The sequence below is a fragment of the Accipiter gentilis genome, chromosome 4, assembly GCF_929443795.1.
Source record: "Accipiter gentilis chromosome 4, bAccGen1.1, whole genome shotgun sequence".
In the NCBI taxonomy this organism is placed as follows: domain Eukaryota; kingdom Metazoa; phylum Chordata; class Aves; order Accipitriformes; family Accipitridae; genus Astur; species Astur gentilis.
Genome location: NC_064883.1, coordinates 19,219,178 through 19,238,468, shown reverse-complemented (window position 1 = coordinate 19,238,468; position 19,291 = coordinate 19,219,178). Strand labels below are relative to the sequence as shown.

The following is a 19,291-nucleotide window of genomic DNA, read 5'->3' as shown; positions in this document are numbered from 1 at the left end:
GCTAATGTCCAGAGAATATGCTCTGAATAGATTGTATTCTGGATAAATAAGTTAGGCATTTAAGTAGAAATCAGTGTGACTAATGTGGGATATCAAATTCTCTAGGACTTGCAGTTCTATATATGCTTGAAGAATGCATGCGTGAAAACATAAGCCATTTCATAACCTTGACTTTGATTGCATCACATAGCTTTGTGCTGGTGTTTGCATTGTAACCAGCTTGGGTGATCTCAGCACTGATGTGTGATTGATGTTCTCTACCAGAGTGTCCAGTTCTTCATTACGTTGCTGCAGTCACTATAAAGGCCTGCTGGTCAGGTTGGCTTCATCAAGGTCTTTTCACTGATGTGGATTCTCCAGCATATGAGTGAAATATGTCTTAGCCCATTTAAGGGATGTCTTTATGATTTAGAAGTGCAAAAATACGTCTAGCTTGGTAAGATCTTGCACGAGGCCAATATCTAAATATCACTGCAAGAGTGCTTAGAAACAATTCTGCATAGCAAAGGGCAATGATTGCCTGTAATGACTGTGCTAGGCAGAACTGAAAAATTACTTCTTGCAACCTGAATTGTTCAGGACAGGAACTTTTTTCTTTTTATGTAGATGCCTAATAGATAATATAACATATGCCATAATGCATATGACACATTGTGTACTAGGTAAAGGGATGGGTTCCACAACGTTCAAGGAGTTAAACTGCAAACGTGACGGTTTTACCACAGCCTATCTTCAGTTAACTTTCCAGGTTAACTTTGGCCAGCGTTTTTCTACCATGTTTGTGTTTTGCATACTGCATTAAAGAATCGTCTTCTGCAGGTTTTGTATTTTTCCCATTGTATAATTTGTTCGGATGTCAGTTCAATAATAGTAACATAAAATGTGATTTGCTATAAATGAAAAAGTGAATGTGAACATTTTAAAACAGTGAAAAATAGCCATTTTCATGGGGGAGACAGTAATGGTTTATGTGTGAAACTGAAATAGGAAATCTCAAGTCCTTTTCTCATTTATGCTGTAAACTGATCTTACTGTATTGGACCCAAGACCTTCTCATGAAGGGTTGGGTAGACCTGGATCCAAAGACTGTTGGCTCTGAGATCAGATTATGGCATTTGTTATACTGACCTGACGCTTTTCTTTGTTCCTGGCTTATCTGTACTATGTTGCTCCCAGCCATTTTGGGCTTTATTTATGAAACTGTTTTGGCTATTAAAATAGTATCAGAATCTATAGACTATTACAAACCTTGCTGACAGTATGCAGAGATTGAGTATGGTAAAATGATGTTTAAGAGTAAAACAATTCTAGTGTAATTCATCCTTCCTTACTGCAGTCTTGCTTTGAAGTGTGGAGTGGGACTTGAGAGTAAGAAAAGCTGGTTCTTTGTCTATCATTGTCAATACATGATATGTTCTCTGTGCAGAAAAGGTTTTAATTTCTGGGGCTGCCCATTTGGCACCCTTCTAACAAATGTAAGGTTTCTAGAGGAAAAAAGAAGATCCAAGATGCATTGTGCTCTCTCCGATTTTTTGGTTTTCCTCCTTGAAGTTAGTTTTGCCATGTGATAGTCTAATTTGGAATGTAAATTGAGTTCATCCAGCTTGTGGGACAATTAAGATATAAACAGGTGCTCATAAAAGTATAATTTGCCAAAAACCCCCCACATTAGCTTCTAGGGATTTCTGATTATCATCTGAGCTACGGGTATAGGACAGCGAGTGAGGGATCATTTTTACCTGGAATGTGGGAGTGGGGGGAGGTAGTAGGGTCTTTGAAGATCTTGCTTAATTGATTCCTAGGTGTAACTTTTTTCCTGTTTTTAATTTGGAGCTTTCTGACTCTGCTTACCCCTTCAGAATATGGGATTGATGTAATACAAGCAAATATCAGCACCTCAACAAATGCTTCACAGGTTATTTCTTTCAAGAGGGTATGTCACAAATTTGTGCAGAGTAGAAATTCAGGAAAGCGTTTAAGTTTACAGCAGCTACAAATTTAAGTACTTATTTGAAGTATTGGGAGAGGGGGTGTTAGATAAATATCATCAACATAAATAAATGTTCTGTGTGTTTGGCAGTGTTCTTAGCAAGAGAATATGTCTGTACCAGAAGATGTTTATGAATTTTATGATGCACACCTTAGGCCTATTTGGCCATGACAAGAAGGAAGACTTCCTCTAAGTGTTATCAATTAGCAGTAGAAGATAAGATCCCTTGTAAAGTGGGATAGGCTGAAAGAGTTGAGGTGGTTAGCCTGGAGAAGAGCAGGCTCCAGGGAGACCTTACAGCAGCAGCCTTCCAGTACTTAAAGGGGGCCTACAGGTAAGCTGGGGAGGGACTCTTTAACAGGGAGTGTAGTGATAGGACGAGGGGTAATGGCTTTAAACTGAAAGAGGGTAGATTTAGATTAGATATTAGGAAGAAATTCTCTACTGTGAGGGTGGTGAGAGACTGGAACAGGTTGCCCAGAGAGGTTGCGGATGCCCCATTCCTGGAAGTGTTCAAGGCCAGGCTGGATGGGGCTTTGAGCAACCTGGTCTAGTGGAAGGTGACCCTGCCCATGGCAGGGGGGTTGGAATTAGATGATCTTTAAGATCTCTTCCAACCCAAACCATTCTGTGATTCTGTGAGAGCTGCTCATCTATGACTTGAACATAACTGTGCTGATTAGAACAGACAAGTACAAGAGATTTTAGGGTTTTCGTGAACTTACAGACTTACAGTGCTGTTGCCTTTGGTTTTTTGCTCAGAGCTTGGAAAGCTGCAGTAGGAGAACTATGGGGGCTATCTTCCTGACTTCTCTGCTAGCTTTCCTATTTTCTCTGCCCTCTAAAGATACCAGAATCAGTAAGGAAAGCCAAAGAAATCTTTATCAACTCTTGCCTGTGCTGTTGCATGTAGCTTTCTGAAGAGCTGTTAGCTACTCATAACAATAGAGAACTGAGAAAAGGAAAGCTAGGGAAAATAAAGAACAAGAAACTGTAGGAGTTATGTAGTACAGACATGTCAGTATTATAGTAGCTTAGAGAATATTGTTAAAGCAGGAGAAACCCAGCAACATACCCTCTCTATCTCCAGAAGGCTCTGAAGTGGCCTAGAAGAATAGGCAAAGATGGGACTACTCTTTCCTTTTTGATATAAAATAAAATGTTTTACAGTAATTAGCCTGAAGGTGGTCTGAAAGAGAGGGGGAAAAATCAAATAGGATTTGTACTGGGAAGTGAATCCCAGCAGCTCAGTAGGAAGGTGCTTTCCTCACTTGCCTCCTTTGGAGCTCATTCACTCCTCTTTTGCATTGGTTCATAACCAGTAACATTAGTAGTTATATCTAGCAGTCATTGTTTTTAATAAAACTTCTTAACCTTAAGAAATTTTACGTTATTATTCTGCGACATAGTAGTAATGGATCTTGGGAAGTTCAGAGTGTGCAGCACCACTAACCCCTTCTGTCCCAGTAGCTTATGGCGGAGCGAGCTTCCTCTGTCACCTAAGACAAGTACTGACTCTGGACTGACTTAAATTGGCAAGGTTATTGTCGTGGTTTAACCCCAGCCAGCAACTAGGCACCATGCAGCTGCTCGCTCACTCCACCCCCACCCAGTGGGGTGGGGGAGAGAATTGGGGGAAAAAAGGTAAAACTCGTGGGTTGAGATAAGAACAGTTTTAATAGGACAGAAAGGAAGAAAATAATAATTATAATAATAACAATAATAAAATGACAATAATAATAATAAAAGGATTGGAATATACAAAACAAGTGATGCACAATGCAATTGCTCACCACTTGCCAACCGATGCCCAATTAGTTCCTGAGCAGTGATCCCTCCGCCAGGCCAACTCCCCCCAGTTTGTATACTGGGCATGATATCGCATGGTATGGAGTATCCCTGTGGCCAGTTTGGGTCAGCTGCCCTGGCTGTGTCCCCTCCCAGCTTCTTGTGCCCCTCCAGTCTTCTTGCTGGCTGGGCATGAAAAGCTGAAAAATCCTTGACTTAGTCTAAACACTACTTGGCAACAACTGAAAATGTCAGTGTGTTATCAACATTCTTCTCGTACTGAATCCAAAACATAACCCTATACCAGCTACTAGGAAGAAAATTAACTCTATCTATCCCAGCTGAAACCAGGACAATTATCTATTTCATTGTTGACGGTTTAATAGAAAGTTTAATGTTTGTTTATCTGTCCTGCTAGATGAAATGTTGGGTTGTGTAAGGAATGACTAGTGCTCAGGTTGCGTTCAAGTCAAATCCAGTGAGTATCTTTTACCTGGCTAAATGCCTAGCTGTGTTACATACTCCCAAGCAGGAAAACAACCAACCCCACTGCCACTCCACTGCCCAAACTGTCCTTCTGTCAAACAGCCACAACATCAGGTGTTCTGTAACAGCCATGATCTCTAACATTCAACTCCAGCACAGGTCAGATCTTGAGCACCACAACTCCCCTAAAAATCATGGTATAATTTAGGATGAAAGCGACCTCCACACAACTAGATCCATTTAACTCTTATAATCAGTTGAACACCAAATTAGCGTTTAAAGCTTTCAGTGCTCTCCCTTCCCTAGTAACTGTGTAAGCTTTGGATTTTTCTTGCTGTGCGCTGAGTATGGAGGGTTGAAAGGAAGAAGTCGGGACTGCAGTCAGAAATTCATGTCTAATGTTCTTGGCTCTGACATGACTTGTTAAGCACTTTTGAACAAATTACTGAATATTTCTGTATATGTCCTTATACAAAATAGAAATCCATATAACAAACATCTTACTCCTAGAGATGATGTGAGAGCTATCAGTTTGCTTAGTATTTTATTGCTGTAAGTAGTAAAACAAGTTAGATTTGATTTCTAGAGGCAGAGTAAATAGTCTTTTCTTTGTTTTTAAAATAGTAGAAGTTTTAGGCACTTAATATTAAGTCATATTGGTAGGCCAATATCAAAGCTTGCAAGTCTATTGGGTCCAGCATCCCATCTGCTGACATTTTCTGTAAATGATATTGTCTACTTCTATATGGCAGGGGTTTGTTTATTTATTTATTGTTGGGTTTGGTTCAGGGGGTTTTGTTGGGTGGTTTTAAAGTTTTGTTAACTCTGTTTTTCTATAAAGCACATATTTGGCAATGCATATATTGACATATATAATAGACCTCACCAACCATTTCAAATTGGAAAACAACATCATTAATACTTCAGAATAACTGGGGTGGGAGTGTTTTCCAATCATCAAAGTTATGTCTTTGTTAGACAACTTCTGAAAAGGAATGGGGGAACAAAAGATGGAGCTTCATCAGTTTATGAAAGGAATTATATGAAATAACTTCCCCTAAACAAGACTGGACATAATGACAGAAAGTCCCACCAGCCTCATGGGTTTCATAAATGCAGAGTAGCATTAGGTGGAGAAATATCCCTAATAATTAAAAAAAATCAATTGTTCTTTTAGGCTTAATTCAAGTCAGCCTGATCTAAAGAATTATATCAACATATATCAAGAACTGCTATTTTAGTTCTACCTGAACCAAACTCTGAAACTGATTTTATTTATTATTGTATTTTTTGTTTTCATTTATTAGTAGGTCATGATGGTTCCAAGTACAAAGCCTTAGCTGCCTGACTTGTAGTGTCTAAATTTCTGTTCTTCTGTTCTCTTTAGATAAATACAGGGCACCGATCACAGTTGACTGTGTCAAGCGCAGAGGTGGGAAATGAAAGGAGTCAAAATTTGGAAAGCAGCCCTTTCATGTCAGATCTTCTGAATGACGTACCCTTTGCCCTAGCACCACATGTGTTAGCAGTACAGGGCACCCATAATGACGTTCCTGACCGATTGCTCACCTACGACATCAATGATAATTTATCAAGATTTTGGTATGACTTTACACTTGAAAATTCAGTGCTTTGTGATCTGTAATGTTTTCTTTATTTTTTTTCTGTCTGTGTCAAGGAACAAGTCTTAAGGTGAAGATAAAGACTTACTTTAATCAACTTAATATTTTGGGGGTCTGCCACTGGTATATCAGATGCATTGCATCAAAAGGATTGTTATTCACAACTGTGTTATATTTCTTAGCTTTGAGTGAACTGTAACTTACTATGTTAAATATTCTGTTTATCTCCAAAGAAATCAAGCAAAACTGTTTCAGCCCGAGTAGGAGACTGGCTGTTGGTATGTACTTCCAGTAGGTAGGCTGCAGACACAAACATTTCGTAACTTTAAGATGAAGTCTGCGCACATCTGCACTGTTTTGTTATTTCACTCAGATACTAAACACATAAATCCTGTTACAGGTGTTAAGATCACCTCTGATTTTCTACAGATAGAACTCAGTATTTACGCTAAAGCAACGATGCTTTGCACTACTGGACAGACAGCTTTTCAGTTAAACCAAGTTTTAAAACCTCAGAGCTATTTATGAGTGCTTAAATAATTATGAAGATTTAATAGAATTGGTTAAAACCAATTTCAAAGTGAAAATCAGTTGCTGCACTTCCTTTCCAGCAGATGGTATTTTTGTCCCATCTCATTTTGTGCCTGGAGAAGTCCTCCCCGCCTGCCTGTTGGCTGCTGTTTGTTCTCATTACCACATGTGTTCCTGATTTATACACAGATCGGCTTTTCCATTTTAACCTCTTTGCCCCCTGAAGAAGGAAATCTCAGGACACGTACTTTTAATGGTCACACCCTTCTTTTTTTAATTTGTGTGCCAGAGATACAGATGGCAATGTTTAAGAACAGGAAAACATTACATTGTTTCTTATCCAGCTAAATTAAATGGCTAAGTACCTAAACATGCATTCTCGCAGACCACTATGTCCCCTGCTCGCAAGCATTGAGCATGTTTTTCCCAACTAAAACCAGAGCTGCTGTTGCATGAGCAACAGCTCTCTGATGTAACATCACGATTTGTGATGAATAATGATCTGTGTCACACAAAAGACTACACTTGTTTTCTCTCTCGGGGTAGAATATTTATATTGTGCCACATGTTAGTGGATATTTTCATATATTTTCTATGCTCTGTGATAGCTTAAAATACTTATATTTTCAGACTTGCATCCTCTTACAGTATTTGAGATAAATACTGTAAATGATGGAGAAGTTACATTGTGAATACGTCTTATGTTGTTATTCATGTTTTAGATTTTTTTAAACGTATGTATTTAATATTTTTGACAGCTATGTTCCTAAATGTTTTGAAGTTATTGTTTCAGGGAAAGTATTTGTGCTGCACTCCAATAAAAAAAAAATGCAAAATAATAGTAATACTAAATAAATTTATGTGTGAGAGTTATTACTCGGCTTCACCTGTATTGTTTACTATAGCTGTGACCATTCAGACTTAATGGGAGCTTGAACTTGGAAATTCAATTTGGAAATCTTGTCAGTGTCATTTAAAAATCGGGGTCCTTTTAATCAAATATATCACACTTTCATCTGATATATTCTGTGTCCTGTGTTGGTGACTTGCAGTGGTGTAGGTGGCATCTATGACACTGTTCTGAGTATAGTATGGCTGTGAGCTGGGAAGTACTCAGTCTTAGAAGGAAGAGTTCATTTTATCAAATCGTTTAGAACTCTTTTGTGTGCTGAGTTTTCTAGTTAACACATCTGTAGCACTAAACTTAAATTTCGTGATTGTTTTATATTTTATCATTAAAAAAATTAATCATTCTGCAAATAGCGTGTTTCCATTCAAGTTGTCCATTTTGAATATGAAATGTTTCTGCAGCTCAGGTGGTCTAGAAGCAGAACTGCAAAACACTGTTGAAGACTGAACAAACTTACAATACTTGTTCTTTCCTTGCTAGCCGACTTAGCATATAATTTTTTGCATTCATTTTTTGCTTACAGTTAGGTAATTTATCTAAAATAATTACATCTTGTCAGAATTGTGCTCTATTACACTCACAAGCATTCTTTCAAAAGAAAAGGAGAGGCAACGGGGAGTAGGGAGGAGGTCGTACTCACCCATGATGAGAAATGTGGATGGTAGGTTAAACATTTGGCCTTCATCCTTAATCATGTTCCATAAAGGGTAAAATTTACACCTAGCAAGAGTACTAGTAATGAGCAAGGGTACTGGGAATGTGTCTCCTGACTGCCCTCTCTTTAGCAAGGGCTGGGGCTCAAACCTCTCCCTTGCTTGAGATCATCCATAAAAAGTGGATTGAAGCCTAATGTTATCCAGACAGCAAAGGTGAATTTCTTCCCACTGGGATAAGAAAAAAAATACACTTGAACTGTTATAAATTAGTTAGATTTATGGATATTACTATTTGCCCACTAACAACATGAAGATGGCACAATCCTCAGAAAATAAAAGATTTCAAAGAGTCTTAGTTCATAAAGACTGTGAATTGCTTGTGTAAGGTATGTTTAACGTCATATGCTAAGTGATTATTGCATAGAATATATGTGAATATACACATATCTGTCACTGGCAACAAATACCAGATGTTTCTATATATTGTCAAACATTTGACCACCAATGAAGGAATATAGTTAATTTTTTAAAAAAATCTTAAAATTATTAAAATAGAATCAACATTGGTATTAAAATAGTAAACCGTCCTGGCTGTCCTTTCTGTATATTCTGTATATAATAATGAGAACTTGAATAGAATTGTATGCATATATATGTAAATTGTTTAGACAGAACTGAAAGATATTTCATAGCCGATGTCTTGATTCTGATATTAATGACAGGTTGCCAACTCCAGAACTAGTAATGAAAGATGGAGGTGTGATCCTGGGCCAGTGAAGTGCTGTAAATGGGAGCTTTGTCACTGCCATTAGTGGGCATATTACTAGGCCTGCACTCCTTTATTAAATAGTTTATTTAGAGTTACTTTAGTTCATGGGAGACTTTGAGTTTCATTTGCAGTTCTCTACATTTTCCCTGCAAGAGATGTACTTTGTGCTGTGTGATAGCTTCCTTATGGAACTTTCTAATAAATCAAACATAACAAGACACTTCTTATTTCCTCTGGAAAAGTTGTAAATACAGGCTCTGGAAAAGTCTAATTTTGAATGTAGAAAAAGGGGAGTGAAGCCCACATGTTCAAAGGTAAATCAAAGAGTAATTGCATCCAGAGCAGCCCCACAGAAGGCTGACTGGAAGCTGGTTCCTACAGACAACTCCTTGGTGACAAACTCAGAAGTGGAACCAGACAATGCTGTGTCCGGCAGGTCAGTCAAGGAGGTGGTTACAGATCCAGTTTCTGAAGTTTTCTGTGAAGTGTGATTCAAACCCTGATACTGTAGTACTGCAGCTCGCAAATATACGCTTGTGGAGTCACAGATGAGAGTTTTTGACCCTAGAGCAAATAAAGGAAAAAGGCAAAGAGCATATTCACCGTGGTAATTACAGTATCTCAAAATAACACACAGTTTATTGCATTTTTAGCTGGAGAACCTGTTGTGTTCACAAAAGCAGTAAAGCAGCCTCCTGGGCAAGATGATTGGGTTGTTCTGAACAAGAGCATAAAAATTATGCTTGAGAAACCGCTCTCCTCTCCTCCCCACAACCAACCTTTTGTTATGACATAAGAATTTATCTTGCTTTGGGTTTTCCCTGCTCAGCCTAGTGAGTATGGAGAGGAACCAGAAGTGCAACTCCTAGGGGTAAGTCCTTCCCTTCTTAGGTAACTGCAACTCTTCTACTGATGATAGGGCAATTCCAGATTAACCAGATTTCCTTTTGAAGCTGGAGAGTGTCTGTTACAGCAACAAAGAGGCAGAAAATCCTCCTTAAATTCCAAAGGTAGGCTCCTGTTTGGTGCTGTAGCAAGACAAATAAGTCCAGGTTGGGTTTGTTCAGCCCACATGCTTGTGCTGCAGCATTCCATCAGCGTTAAGCTTGGCATTCTTTAACAAGCTCGCCAAGTTAGAAAGGGGTATGTTAGGCCTGATTTATTCCTATTGTTATGTCAAATTCCTTAAACTAAGGAAAATTATTGATCTCCCTGTATCTTCCATTGAGACCATGTTCTTTCTTTACCAGTTAGATATTTATGTCCTTTGAGTCTCCTGGAGAGCTACCTCTTTTTTTTTCAACATCCTTCACAGAGATGAGACTGTTTTCTGAAAAGAGACCTGGGCGTCACTCTGCAAAAGGGATCTGTTCCCACAGACACTTTCTTAGCCTTCCTTCTGTCTGAATCACAGCCATCCGAAAGAAGAAATGTAAGTATTTATGCTTACTGGAAGGGGAGAAAAGTTTCTACCTTGTGCCCGTTGTGTTGGTGGTCAGTTAACTTGGAAGCATTACTGCCCATAGAGTGAAACTGAGATTTTTGTCAATTCAGAATTTCATCATTTTCAGATGCCAGGAGTGTAAGAAGTAAACTTGATCTTCTAGGCATGGCATCTCCCTGTCTGTTTAGTTCTGGAGCACACATTTTAGGTTCTGTGTACAGGTATGTAAAGTTTTTCTTTGCACAATATGATGCTAATGAGTAAGACTGTCTGAATTCTCCTGCCTGTGCTGCCGGGCCAGCTGAATGATCTAAAAAGCAGTAAGATCCAAAGCACTACATTGACCTCTGTGGATGCAGTCCCTCGTAAGACAAATCTGTGTGGAGAATTTTTTTTCCTCTATGTATAAACAGCTTTAAGCATTCAGTAGAACTTCTAAAAAATAATAATTCAAACTTTATTTTCTGAAACATATTAATGGAGAGCTTTTCTACCTTTATGGTGAGTGCAATAGATCTTGACTAAGCCTGGCTATTCTATATGCAATTACTTCAAGGCTGTTAAAATTTATTAGTTTTTTACAGATACCTACCTACTATAAAATGGCAAGGTTCAACTGTGTTCGTTACTTCTTTTAGTAGTAGAGAAGGAAAAATACGTAGTAAAATTACATCAAACTAAGGAAGGGGAGGGGGAAAGGACAGATAAAGCAGTTTTCATTGAACATTATTTCTGTAGTAGCTAACATTGGCTGTAATGAAAGTATGGAAACTAAATGAAGTGCGGGTGGTAAGAATACGATGACACTATCATATTGGTTATCTGAACTGGGAAGTAAATCAGTATTATGCCCCGTTGTCTTTTTTTTGTGTACATGTAGTAGATAGCACAACAGTCCCTAATGCTATTGCCTCTGTACATTAACATAAATAATGGGAGAGTAACGATGGATCACATACTCCTTTCAACATCTCAGAGCAGATACTTCTTTTTAGTCTGCAGCCTTCCATGTAGTAGTCTTTCTCAACTGTTTTACTCCAAAAAAAGTCACAGAATATTCTACTAAAGTTTACTTTCTGACGAGGTATCAGGGTAGCTCAGAGAGCTTTGCTGTATCACAGCTCAGTGGTTTGTCAAATACATCCCTCCTACAGAAGCAAAACAGTCTGAGCACGCTGCATCATTTGTATAATAAACCAGGAGTTGTAAAGCTTTCAGCATTGTACTGCAGGTTATGATGAGATGTTGGAGAAGCCTTTTTTTAATTCTGTAGCAAAAGAGAGTATCTAGCAGTGGAAGTGGAAGTTATGACGACCCCAGAAGGATGCAGCAGCTGTAGAACAGAGACAAGAGAGGGCTTAGTTCTGCCAGCCAATTCAATTCACTTTTCCTTGCTGCAAAGATAAAATAAACTCTTGAGATCAAAGATCTCATTTACAAGGCTGTCCTCTTAAGTCAGTCGACACATGTACTTCAATAACAGAACATAAAAGAAACTGCTCACAAGCAAACAAAAAAAAAGATGAGCCTCAATTATAAACATCCCTTACCCAACTGTTTGTGGATATCAACATTACAGTTAGAGTAGCCACTCGCATCCAAATGTTCATGTAACTGTTCTGGGAGGTCAGCTTTGGGCATCCATCTAAATCTCATTGGAAGAGAAGTCTGAAGCAGATGGGCTCAGAAAACAAAGACTCAGGTGAAATGGACCATCACGGTGAGAAGGGAATTACTTACTTAAAGCAACTGATACTTGTTAGAACTGAAAAAGACTTTGGGACTTTAGTGTGACCACTGTGTCACCCTTTTTAAGAAGAGATCTGCTATTTGTCTCTTCTCCTTAAGAAAATAAAGCAGTGTGTGATGTTTTGGAAACTGTACTGTAATTTCCTTTTTCAGCTGTTTTTAGAAACTACTGGTGCATCTGCTTGGCTTATTCTGCTCTTAAAGGCATTTTTAGATTCCTGTGATTTGATTTTGTCTATTATATGTTTAGATAGGGCTTTTGTCAAAGACTTGATATTTATCTTACTAATTGATTCAAAGGATCTTTTTGTTGTTACTTGACTTTTATGTCTTTTGTAGTTTGGCTAGTTCTCCTTCAGTGGTCTCTCAAATAAAAAACATTTACACTTCTCCCTCTGCTTGATAGGGTGGGATAGAACATATGCGTTAAATTTATCCCAGAAAGGACTGCCAGATTTTATTTCAAGTAGTATTACAGTACTTGCAGATAGTATGTATCAATCTTAGTATAATTATGGCTAGAATTGGACACTCAGGGTTAACATATTCTCTCTTTTTTGATGTAGTTCAACTCATGTTCTAATTTAACTCATGTTTTGGGGGCAGGCAAATTAGGAAGGCAATTGATATTGGATTAATAGAGGGATTTTAAATTACTTCCTTTTTTATATGTTTACTGCATGTAGTGTGCAGTATAGGCATCCACTCAATGATAAAGTTAAAGTAACTGCTTCAAAGCTAGAAGTTGCCATCATGTTTTTAAATGGCATCAAATAAGAGGCTGTTGACTGAGAAATGGAAATGTAGTGTTTTGCTGTAGATCTCTCAAATGCTTTACAGTAGAAATCAGTATTGAGATTCATCTTGAATCTTAATGTCATAAATTAAATTGAAGACAAATTTTAAATCTTAGGACAGCTGTAAAAAATAGAGTGAATGAACAAAGATGGCTGATGCATTTTTGTTTACTTAGAGGCTAGCTAGCGAAATTATCTCTATTCATGTTGCAATTATTTCCATAAAAAAAATTTGTATGGCAGGCTATTGTTCTAGTTATTGGTCTGTACAAATCTGAGAGAATATTTAGGAATAAAGCCATTTCCCAGGATGATAGGTTTGGCCAAAACTGTTCGCCTTCATATTTAAGACCTCTAAGTCTTCTCAAACTAGCCCTCTTCACCACCGCCTCCAGCGGCTGTCTCTCCTTCAGAGGAAAGCTGCACCTGTTTTAGAAATACCAGTCCGATGCCTCCTGGGGGATACTCTACTCCATCCAGCTGGGTTTGGACAGACGGTTTGTTTCTGGGATTGGGGTAGACAGGCATCTCAAGGGTGATAGTCCTTGAAGAAAAGGATGTTGCACAGCGATACCGTGTGGGTAAAAGCAATGCAGACTTGACCGACTTCCATTCCTATCTCCTACGTGACTAGCCATGCAATGACGGAGAGCTGACACAATCCCTCTAAGCGTGCAGGGTGGTGCTGAAGCCCCACTCTCTCTTCTTGGGAAACAACTTACCTTTAATAACTTTGAACTGAGCAAGATCATCTTCTGGTGATCCGCCAAGCTTGGCAGGTTGCCTGAGCCATTTCACCCTGCTTAGACCAAAAGGGGAGATTTAGGCCAAGATGCTGAAGACTATCTCCTAGAAGAGAAAGTCATCCCAAGAGCGATCTGTTCATCACAGACATCAAAAAGAAGTCAGATGAGACTTGCTCTGCGAGGATCTCCTGTAGCAATGGAAGTCTCTGGCTATTTGTAAGAGTATGTGCACAGTAACTAAACAAATCACTTTTTGGTATTAGATGGGTTTGTATATTCTTGTCTTCCTGGCACAAAGTAGGAAGAAAAGTGTTCCTAGTGTGTCCACTGCAACAGCAACCTAGCTGTACAAGGATTATTTTCTCCAAAATAAAAATAACTGTTACTTAGGAAGAAAAAAAGCCAACTAGTACACCCTTCTTAAATAGATGAGGTAATTTAAGTGAAGGATAAAATCTTACTTGGAAATTTGCAAATAGATTATTCTGGTTTTAGATAAATTGCAGTTAACTGAACAAGGCCTTTTTGGCACCTACTGCTTCATCTTGCTTCAAAGAGTTATTTTGGCTCGTACACAAACTAATATTCTGCTTCACCAAAGAAACAAACTATGAAGATAGTGCTGAAAAAGTTCTCCTTTGAAACACCATTTGCTTCTGATATACCACTTCAGTCTGGAAATCATGACCCAGTAATTTGTCAGTCTCCAAGAGAACAGTCCACTCTCTTTTAGGACTTACTCCGAAACTGGTATCAGAAAAGGTAATCTGTGCAAAACCATCTCAGCAAACTGGATCAGCGTAGGCATTGCTGGAGCTTTAGAAGACGAGAGAAGGCATCCCCACAATTGAATGTAGAGCCTTGGTGACATCAGAAGTTAGAATACCCTACGCTTTTCATCGGGTGGGGGGAGAAAAAAAGAGGTGGCAGCTTGGCACTTTGCTCTTGTTTTTAAAAATAGTGAGGGTCTACTTTGTAATAGCTGACAGAAATGTTTTTGAGAACACAGTAACTCAGCAACACTTGGCTTACTCTGTTTACTTTTTCCCTCTGTATTTATCTATTGATCTTAAACTGCTCTGACCTAGCGAATGCCTCTTCTACAGTGTTTACTACGTTATTAAGATGGTGAAATTTGGGGTAAACAGAGAAGAGTGATGATTCTTATCTGACAATTTCCTCCCTTGAATTTGTCCCTGATACATCCAACCTGGACTCGTAGGTGCCCTTCGTAAGTGCCTGGTGGTATGCTGGCTTGGGCCAGGCCAGAAGGTCCAAGCGGGGAATTTCTCAGATACAAATCTCTCTTCTCTGCTTCCTCCATGCTGATGTGCCTAATTACAATCCCAGTCATCCTAGTTTCCATCTGCTCGCAGGAGAGGAAGGCAAGAGGAGCTCTTTGCCCAGCTTCAAGATGAGAGTCACCCTCTGGCATGTCTGTCATTGGCCATCTATGCAGGGAGCTAAGCGTGACTGCTACTGCCAGAGATGGCTCCAGCAAAGTGCCTGGGAATGGAATGAGTTTCTCTCTCTCTCTCTCAGCCTTTTTGTCCTACTTCTCTCCTGAAGAATTATTTTTGCAAAGATCAGACCCGTCGTTAACAGTGGAAGACTGTATTGCAAATGGGAAATCATTTACTTTTAAATAAGTATTTTGATTTGTTCAAAGTGTTTAAGTCCCGACAATGTGGTCTGGGAAAGGTTCAGTGGGCTGTTTCTTTGCTCCAAATATAATAAAAGAGCTGGTCCGTTGCCAGCCATGGAGGAGGGAGGAGGAAATTAGAATATGCAACTTTTAAGCAAAAAGTCAGATAAAAATAAAACTTCATTCTGTAGATACAGTTTTAGTTATGAAGTGAACAGCAGTTCAAAGTAGAGAGATGTAGAGGAAGTTAATTTATAATGACCACTTCCTAAAATGGATCGAGGTGGAATTCAGAATATACTGCTTAGTTGTAGGCCAGCAACCAGTGTTTTTCAAACTGCTGCTTTCTCCAAATGTGTGAGAAAATGGCCTTGTGAGTTCACAAGTTGGTGCCTATATCTTGTCCTCAGCATAGAGATATTTTATGCACACACACACACAAAACAGTTCTGAAAGGAAAAAGAGAGTTTTGCACAAACTTGGGTTTCAGCAAAATTATTATAATTTACATCATCATAACTGAGAACAGGATTTGTCCTAAAGGTTATAGCAAAATTAATGTAAGAAGTTAGGGCAACAGAAATGTGTCATAAACTCAGGCACATACACAGAGAATGTAGATATGTATGTGTGTATATATGTAGGTATAGATACATAGATATACAAGTTGATTATTCACAAAGAGATACATTGTGTGAGATTGGTCTTCAGTTTCTCCAGAAGAATTTTCTTATGTCCTTTCATTCAGACGTGAGATGCTTCCTATGACTCTATTGTCTGGAAACCTGTGTTGTTTTGTTGTATCTGCTGTTAATAACGCAGTTACCAGCTAGTCCACATGAAGTAAAAAAAAATATTTTTTTAATGCCCTGTGAAAAATAGTACTTGAAATTTTCCCAATTGTAACTTGTATGAAGGGGTGAAGTGGCTATATACATAGATGAAGTTGCAGTTTCTAGACCTGAATCTTTGCTGGGATCATGGGAACCATATGCCTTTAAGAACTACTCTCTGTCCTCATAATTCCTTATTATAGGAAATTGCAGTTGGCAGCAATCGGGTTAAGTATTTAAATATTTTACATTTAATTGAGGGGATTAAATTCACATTTCCAATTTAAAATGTTTTCCCATCTTAACTACAGAACCTGGTTGTATGTTTTAAAGCCTTTTAAAAATGTTAATACTGACTTAGTGTGAAAATACTTGATTTCTTGAACACAAAAGAAAACACATTATCATCTTTTTCTTGTTATTTAAAGAAGGACACATTCTCTAGCAGGCATCAAATTGTTTATTATTTTGATTGGTGCCATCTCTTCACTGCCCTTCTCCATCCCTCTCCCAGTGATTGATTTTAAGTGTCACATGTGGAGAAAATCCTCATAATGAAAGAGCTGGCAGAATCTGGTCAAGAAGAGTGATCCTTCTTGGTAGGGGATCACATCCAGCTCGTTTTTTGTAGTATACATTTTCCTACCTTTTTTTTTTTTTTTTTTTTTTTTTGAGTCTAAGTGACTTAGATATTTCCAAGAACGAGGCTGGGGGAAGAGGAATTGTAGTGACCTCTCCTTTGAAGTAAGATTTAAAAAAGGACAGGGAGAAAGTCTATTAAAATGTGGCTGCCTTCCACGCTTTTTCAAAATGTGCTGTTTGTGTCTGCAATGCCTGCCAAGGAGCCCGTCTGCGTCTTGTGTGTTCCAGTCAACGGCGCACACCCTGCAATTGCATCTCCTCTCCATTTTCGGGCAACTCCGTCTCACCTTTCCTCTGCTCTTAGCAAATATCTGAGAAATTCACAGGTATAGTCTTCCGTACCTTTTTCATGACGGTTTCAGCCATCAGGCTGGTGAGGCAGCTGAACCCCAGTGCTGTCATAGCCCAGGTGGGGCGGCAGTTCGAGCCAACATGATGGATTTGGGGGCAAGAGCTGGGTTCCTGTTGTCCTAGGGTTGTTTTTCTTTTTTAAATCTAGACAATTTCAGCCATTTAATTCTAATCTAAAAGAGCATTAAGACTGCAAAGCTAAGCATGGGAGTTCTGCTGCTCTGGGGGGAACAGTCTGCATCTGGAGTATTTCCAGAAGCTCAGCAAAGTGACTGTTACCGCAGGGTTCCTAAAAGGCGGCCGGCGTAGGAGCTGTGCTTTGTAGGCCAGCACATTCAGCTAATTGCCTCTCGCTGCCATAGATTGGAGCCTGCAGCCCCTCGCTGGGTTCACCTGCTGTTCCTGGAGACAGAGTGATCATTGATCTCAGTGGAAGCAAGGAGATCAATTGGGAGCCAGGAGCTTTTTTTTCTTAGGAAGGCAAAATTTTGCTTCTGTGACTGGTTGTTGTTCCCATTTCCAAGCTCCTGCTGGATCTGAATCCTGCTTCTCACGGACACAGACTTCCACTTCACAGTTGCTAGTAATTATACATCTAATTCAGGGGTCAGAAAGGCCTACTTCTTGCCTCAGATACACACCCAAATTGTATCCTGGGTGCACATCAAGACAAGGCCGTAGCGTCTGCTATTTTTTTCCCCATGTTGCCTTCATTTGGAAAGAATGTGTGTGGGTAGAGGAGGAGCTGTGGTGCATTTCAGCAGATCCCCATCTGGACCATCAGAGATCCAGGCCTGCAGGACACAGCATCCCGCATCCCACAGCATCCCTCCCCCAAGTTCACATTCGGCAGCAATCTGATGGCCTTCCTGAGGGGCTCTTGATCCTCAGCGTTAAAGACTTGCCTTCCTCCTCTGTTTCAAGCAGAGGGGTATGCGTTCTACCTTTAGAGGCTGGCTATAACGAACAAAAGGCTTTAAGAAAAACAATCCGAGAAGGATCATTCGAGTACAGTCTGTTCATAGTCAAAATAAAATACCACTGGAAAACAAATGTTTCCAGGTGTTGCTTGGAAAGAAGGATGAACTAAGTCTGATGTCATGGGCAAACAAGTCCTACACGCTTGGCTTCACCACAGCATCACCGCGGCTCCCTCCGTGCCTCAGGCGGACCGGCACGGTCTCCGCACGCCGTGGAAGCGCTGCTCCTCGGCGGGAGGCACTTGGGCAAACATTCACGTCCCGCTAGGACCAACTCCATTAGGCACTTCGAAAGCCAGCAGAGCCAACTTAAAAAATCAATCTGCTGCTTCCTAGGGGAACTTGTGAGCTGTCTCAGGGCGTGCACGGTGTAATTGCAGTTTCTTAACCCGCTGAGAAAGGGTGCAGTGGGAGCAGCGGGTAATGGAATAGCTGGGTTTAAAATTCATACAGGATGGTTGCGTCTGCGGTGGACAGGAGGTTTTCAGAGAATCCTGAGCCCTATCCATCCTCTTAAATGGACATCAGTTTAAGATGATACTCTGGGTACCATGCTTCGTTAGTACTCAGAGTAGTAACGCTTCTCATTAGCCGTGTCCACGCTACAGCAAGTAACACAGCCCAAGAGGATTGGGTCCACAGAGTAACAAAAAACAAGGCTGAAGGCTTAACACCCGCTTTTACAAGCATTTCTAGTTTAGACTATTGTTGCTCTTGCCCTACGGGCCGATTGTCCCCTGGATTCCAAAGCACATCTTTCAGTTTAGTTTAATTCAAAAGGAAACCAGCTTGCATGCTCCAAGATGGCTCCATGATTCAGATGGAAACACGGTAAGTTGGAATTTTCTGGAGACGGACTCCCAAGCTGAAATGCTAACATATATGCATCCCTCGGGTTTAAATAGGATTTCACTGCAAGAACTCGGCAAGCACAGACTCGAGCTAAAGAGATGCTGAATGTTCTTGTGAAGTCATAGGCCAGATACACTACAATAAATGATTCTGAAATGGCTCTTAATTCTCCATGCTTTGCCTTTTATACACATAGTGGTTGGGGAGGCAGATTTTGTATTTTGTGGAAGAGTTTTTTAAATGATTATTCCCAATTGAAAGAAAAACTCATCATGGGGTGAAACATAAAAAAGGTCACTTCTGGGTTTGCATTACTTAAAACTGTAAAATAATGTAAAAAATCTTTTCTACTTTTACTATTCATTTTTGCCAAAGTAATTTTGAAAGCTAGAACAAAACGTTGAAATGGATAGTAATGAAAAACTCTTCTTTTCCTTCCAAGTAGAAAGTTGCCGGAAGAGTAAAGCATGTGAAGAGTTTAAATTTTGATGACTATTGAC

The 19,291-nt window shown here is 39.5% G+C and overlaps 1 protein-coding gene across 4 annotated transcripts in view; it reads left to right on the top strand.

Moving 5' to 3' along the window:
* Positions 1–7,603, top strand: part of UMAD1 (UBAP1-MVB12-associated (UMA) domain containing 1) — an 85,146-nt gene extending 77,543 nt beyond the window's left edge. For 3 of the 4 annotated variants that reach the window (XM_049799068.1, XM_049799065.1, XM_049799067.1), the window contains one exon: positions 5,652–7,600. In XM_049799068.1, coding sequence (XP_049655025.1) covers positions 5,652–5,909 — 258 coding nt within the window. In that variant the 3' untranslated portion in view covers positions 5,910–7,600. Of the gene's footprint in view, positions 1–5,651 lie in introns of all 4 variants that reach the window. The other variant, XM_049799069.1, reaches the window with a different exon arrangement.
* The last annotated feature ends 11,688 nt before the right edge of the window (positions 7,604–19,291 follow it).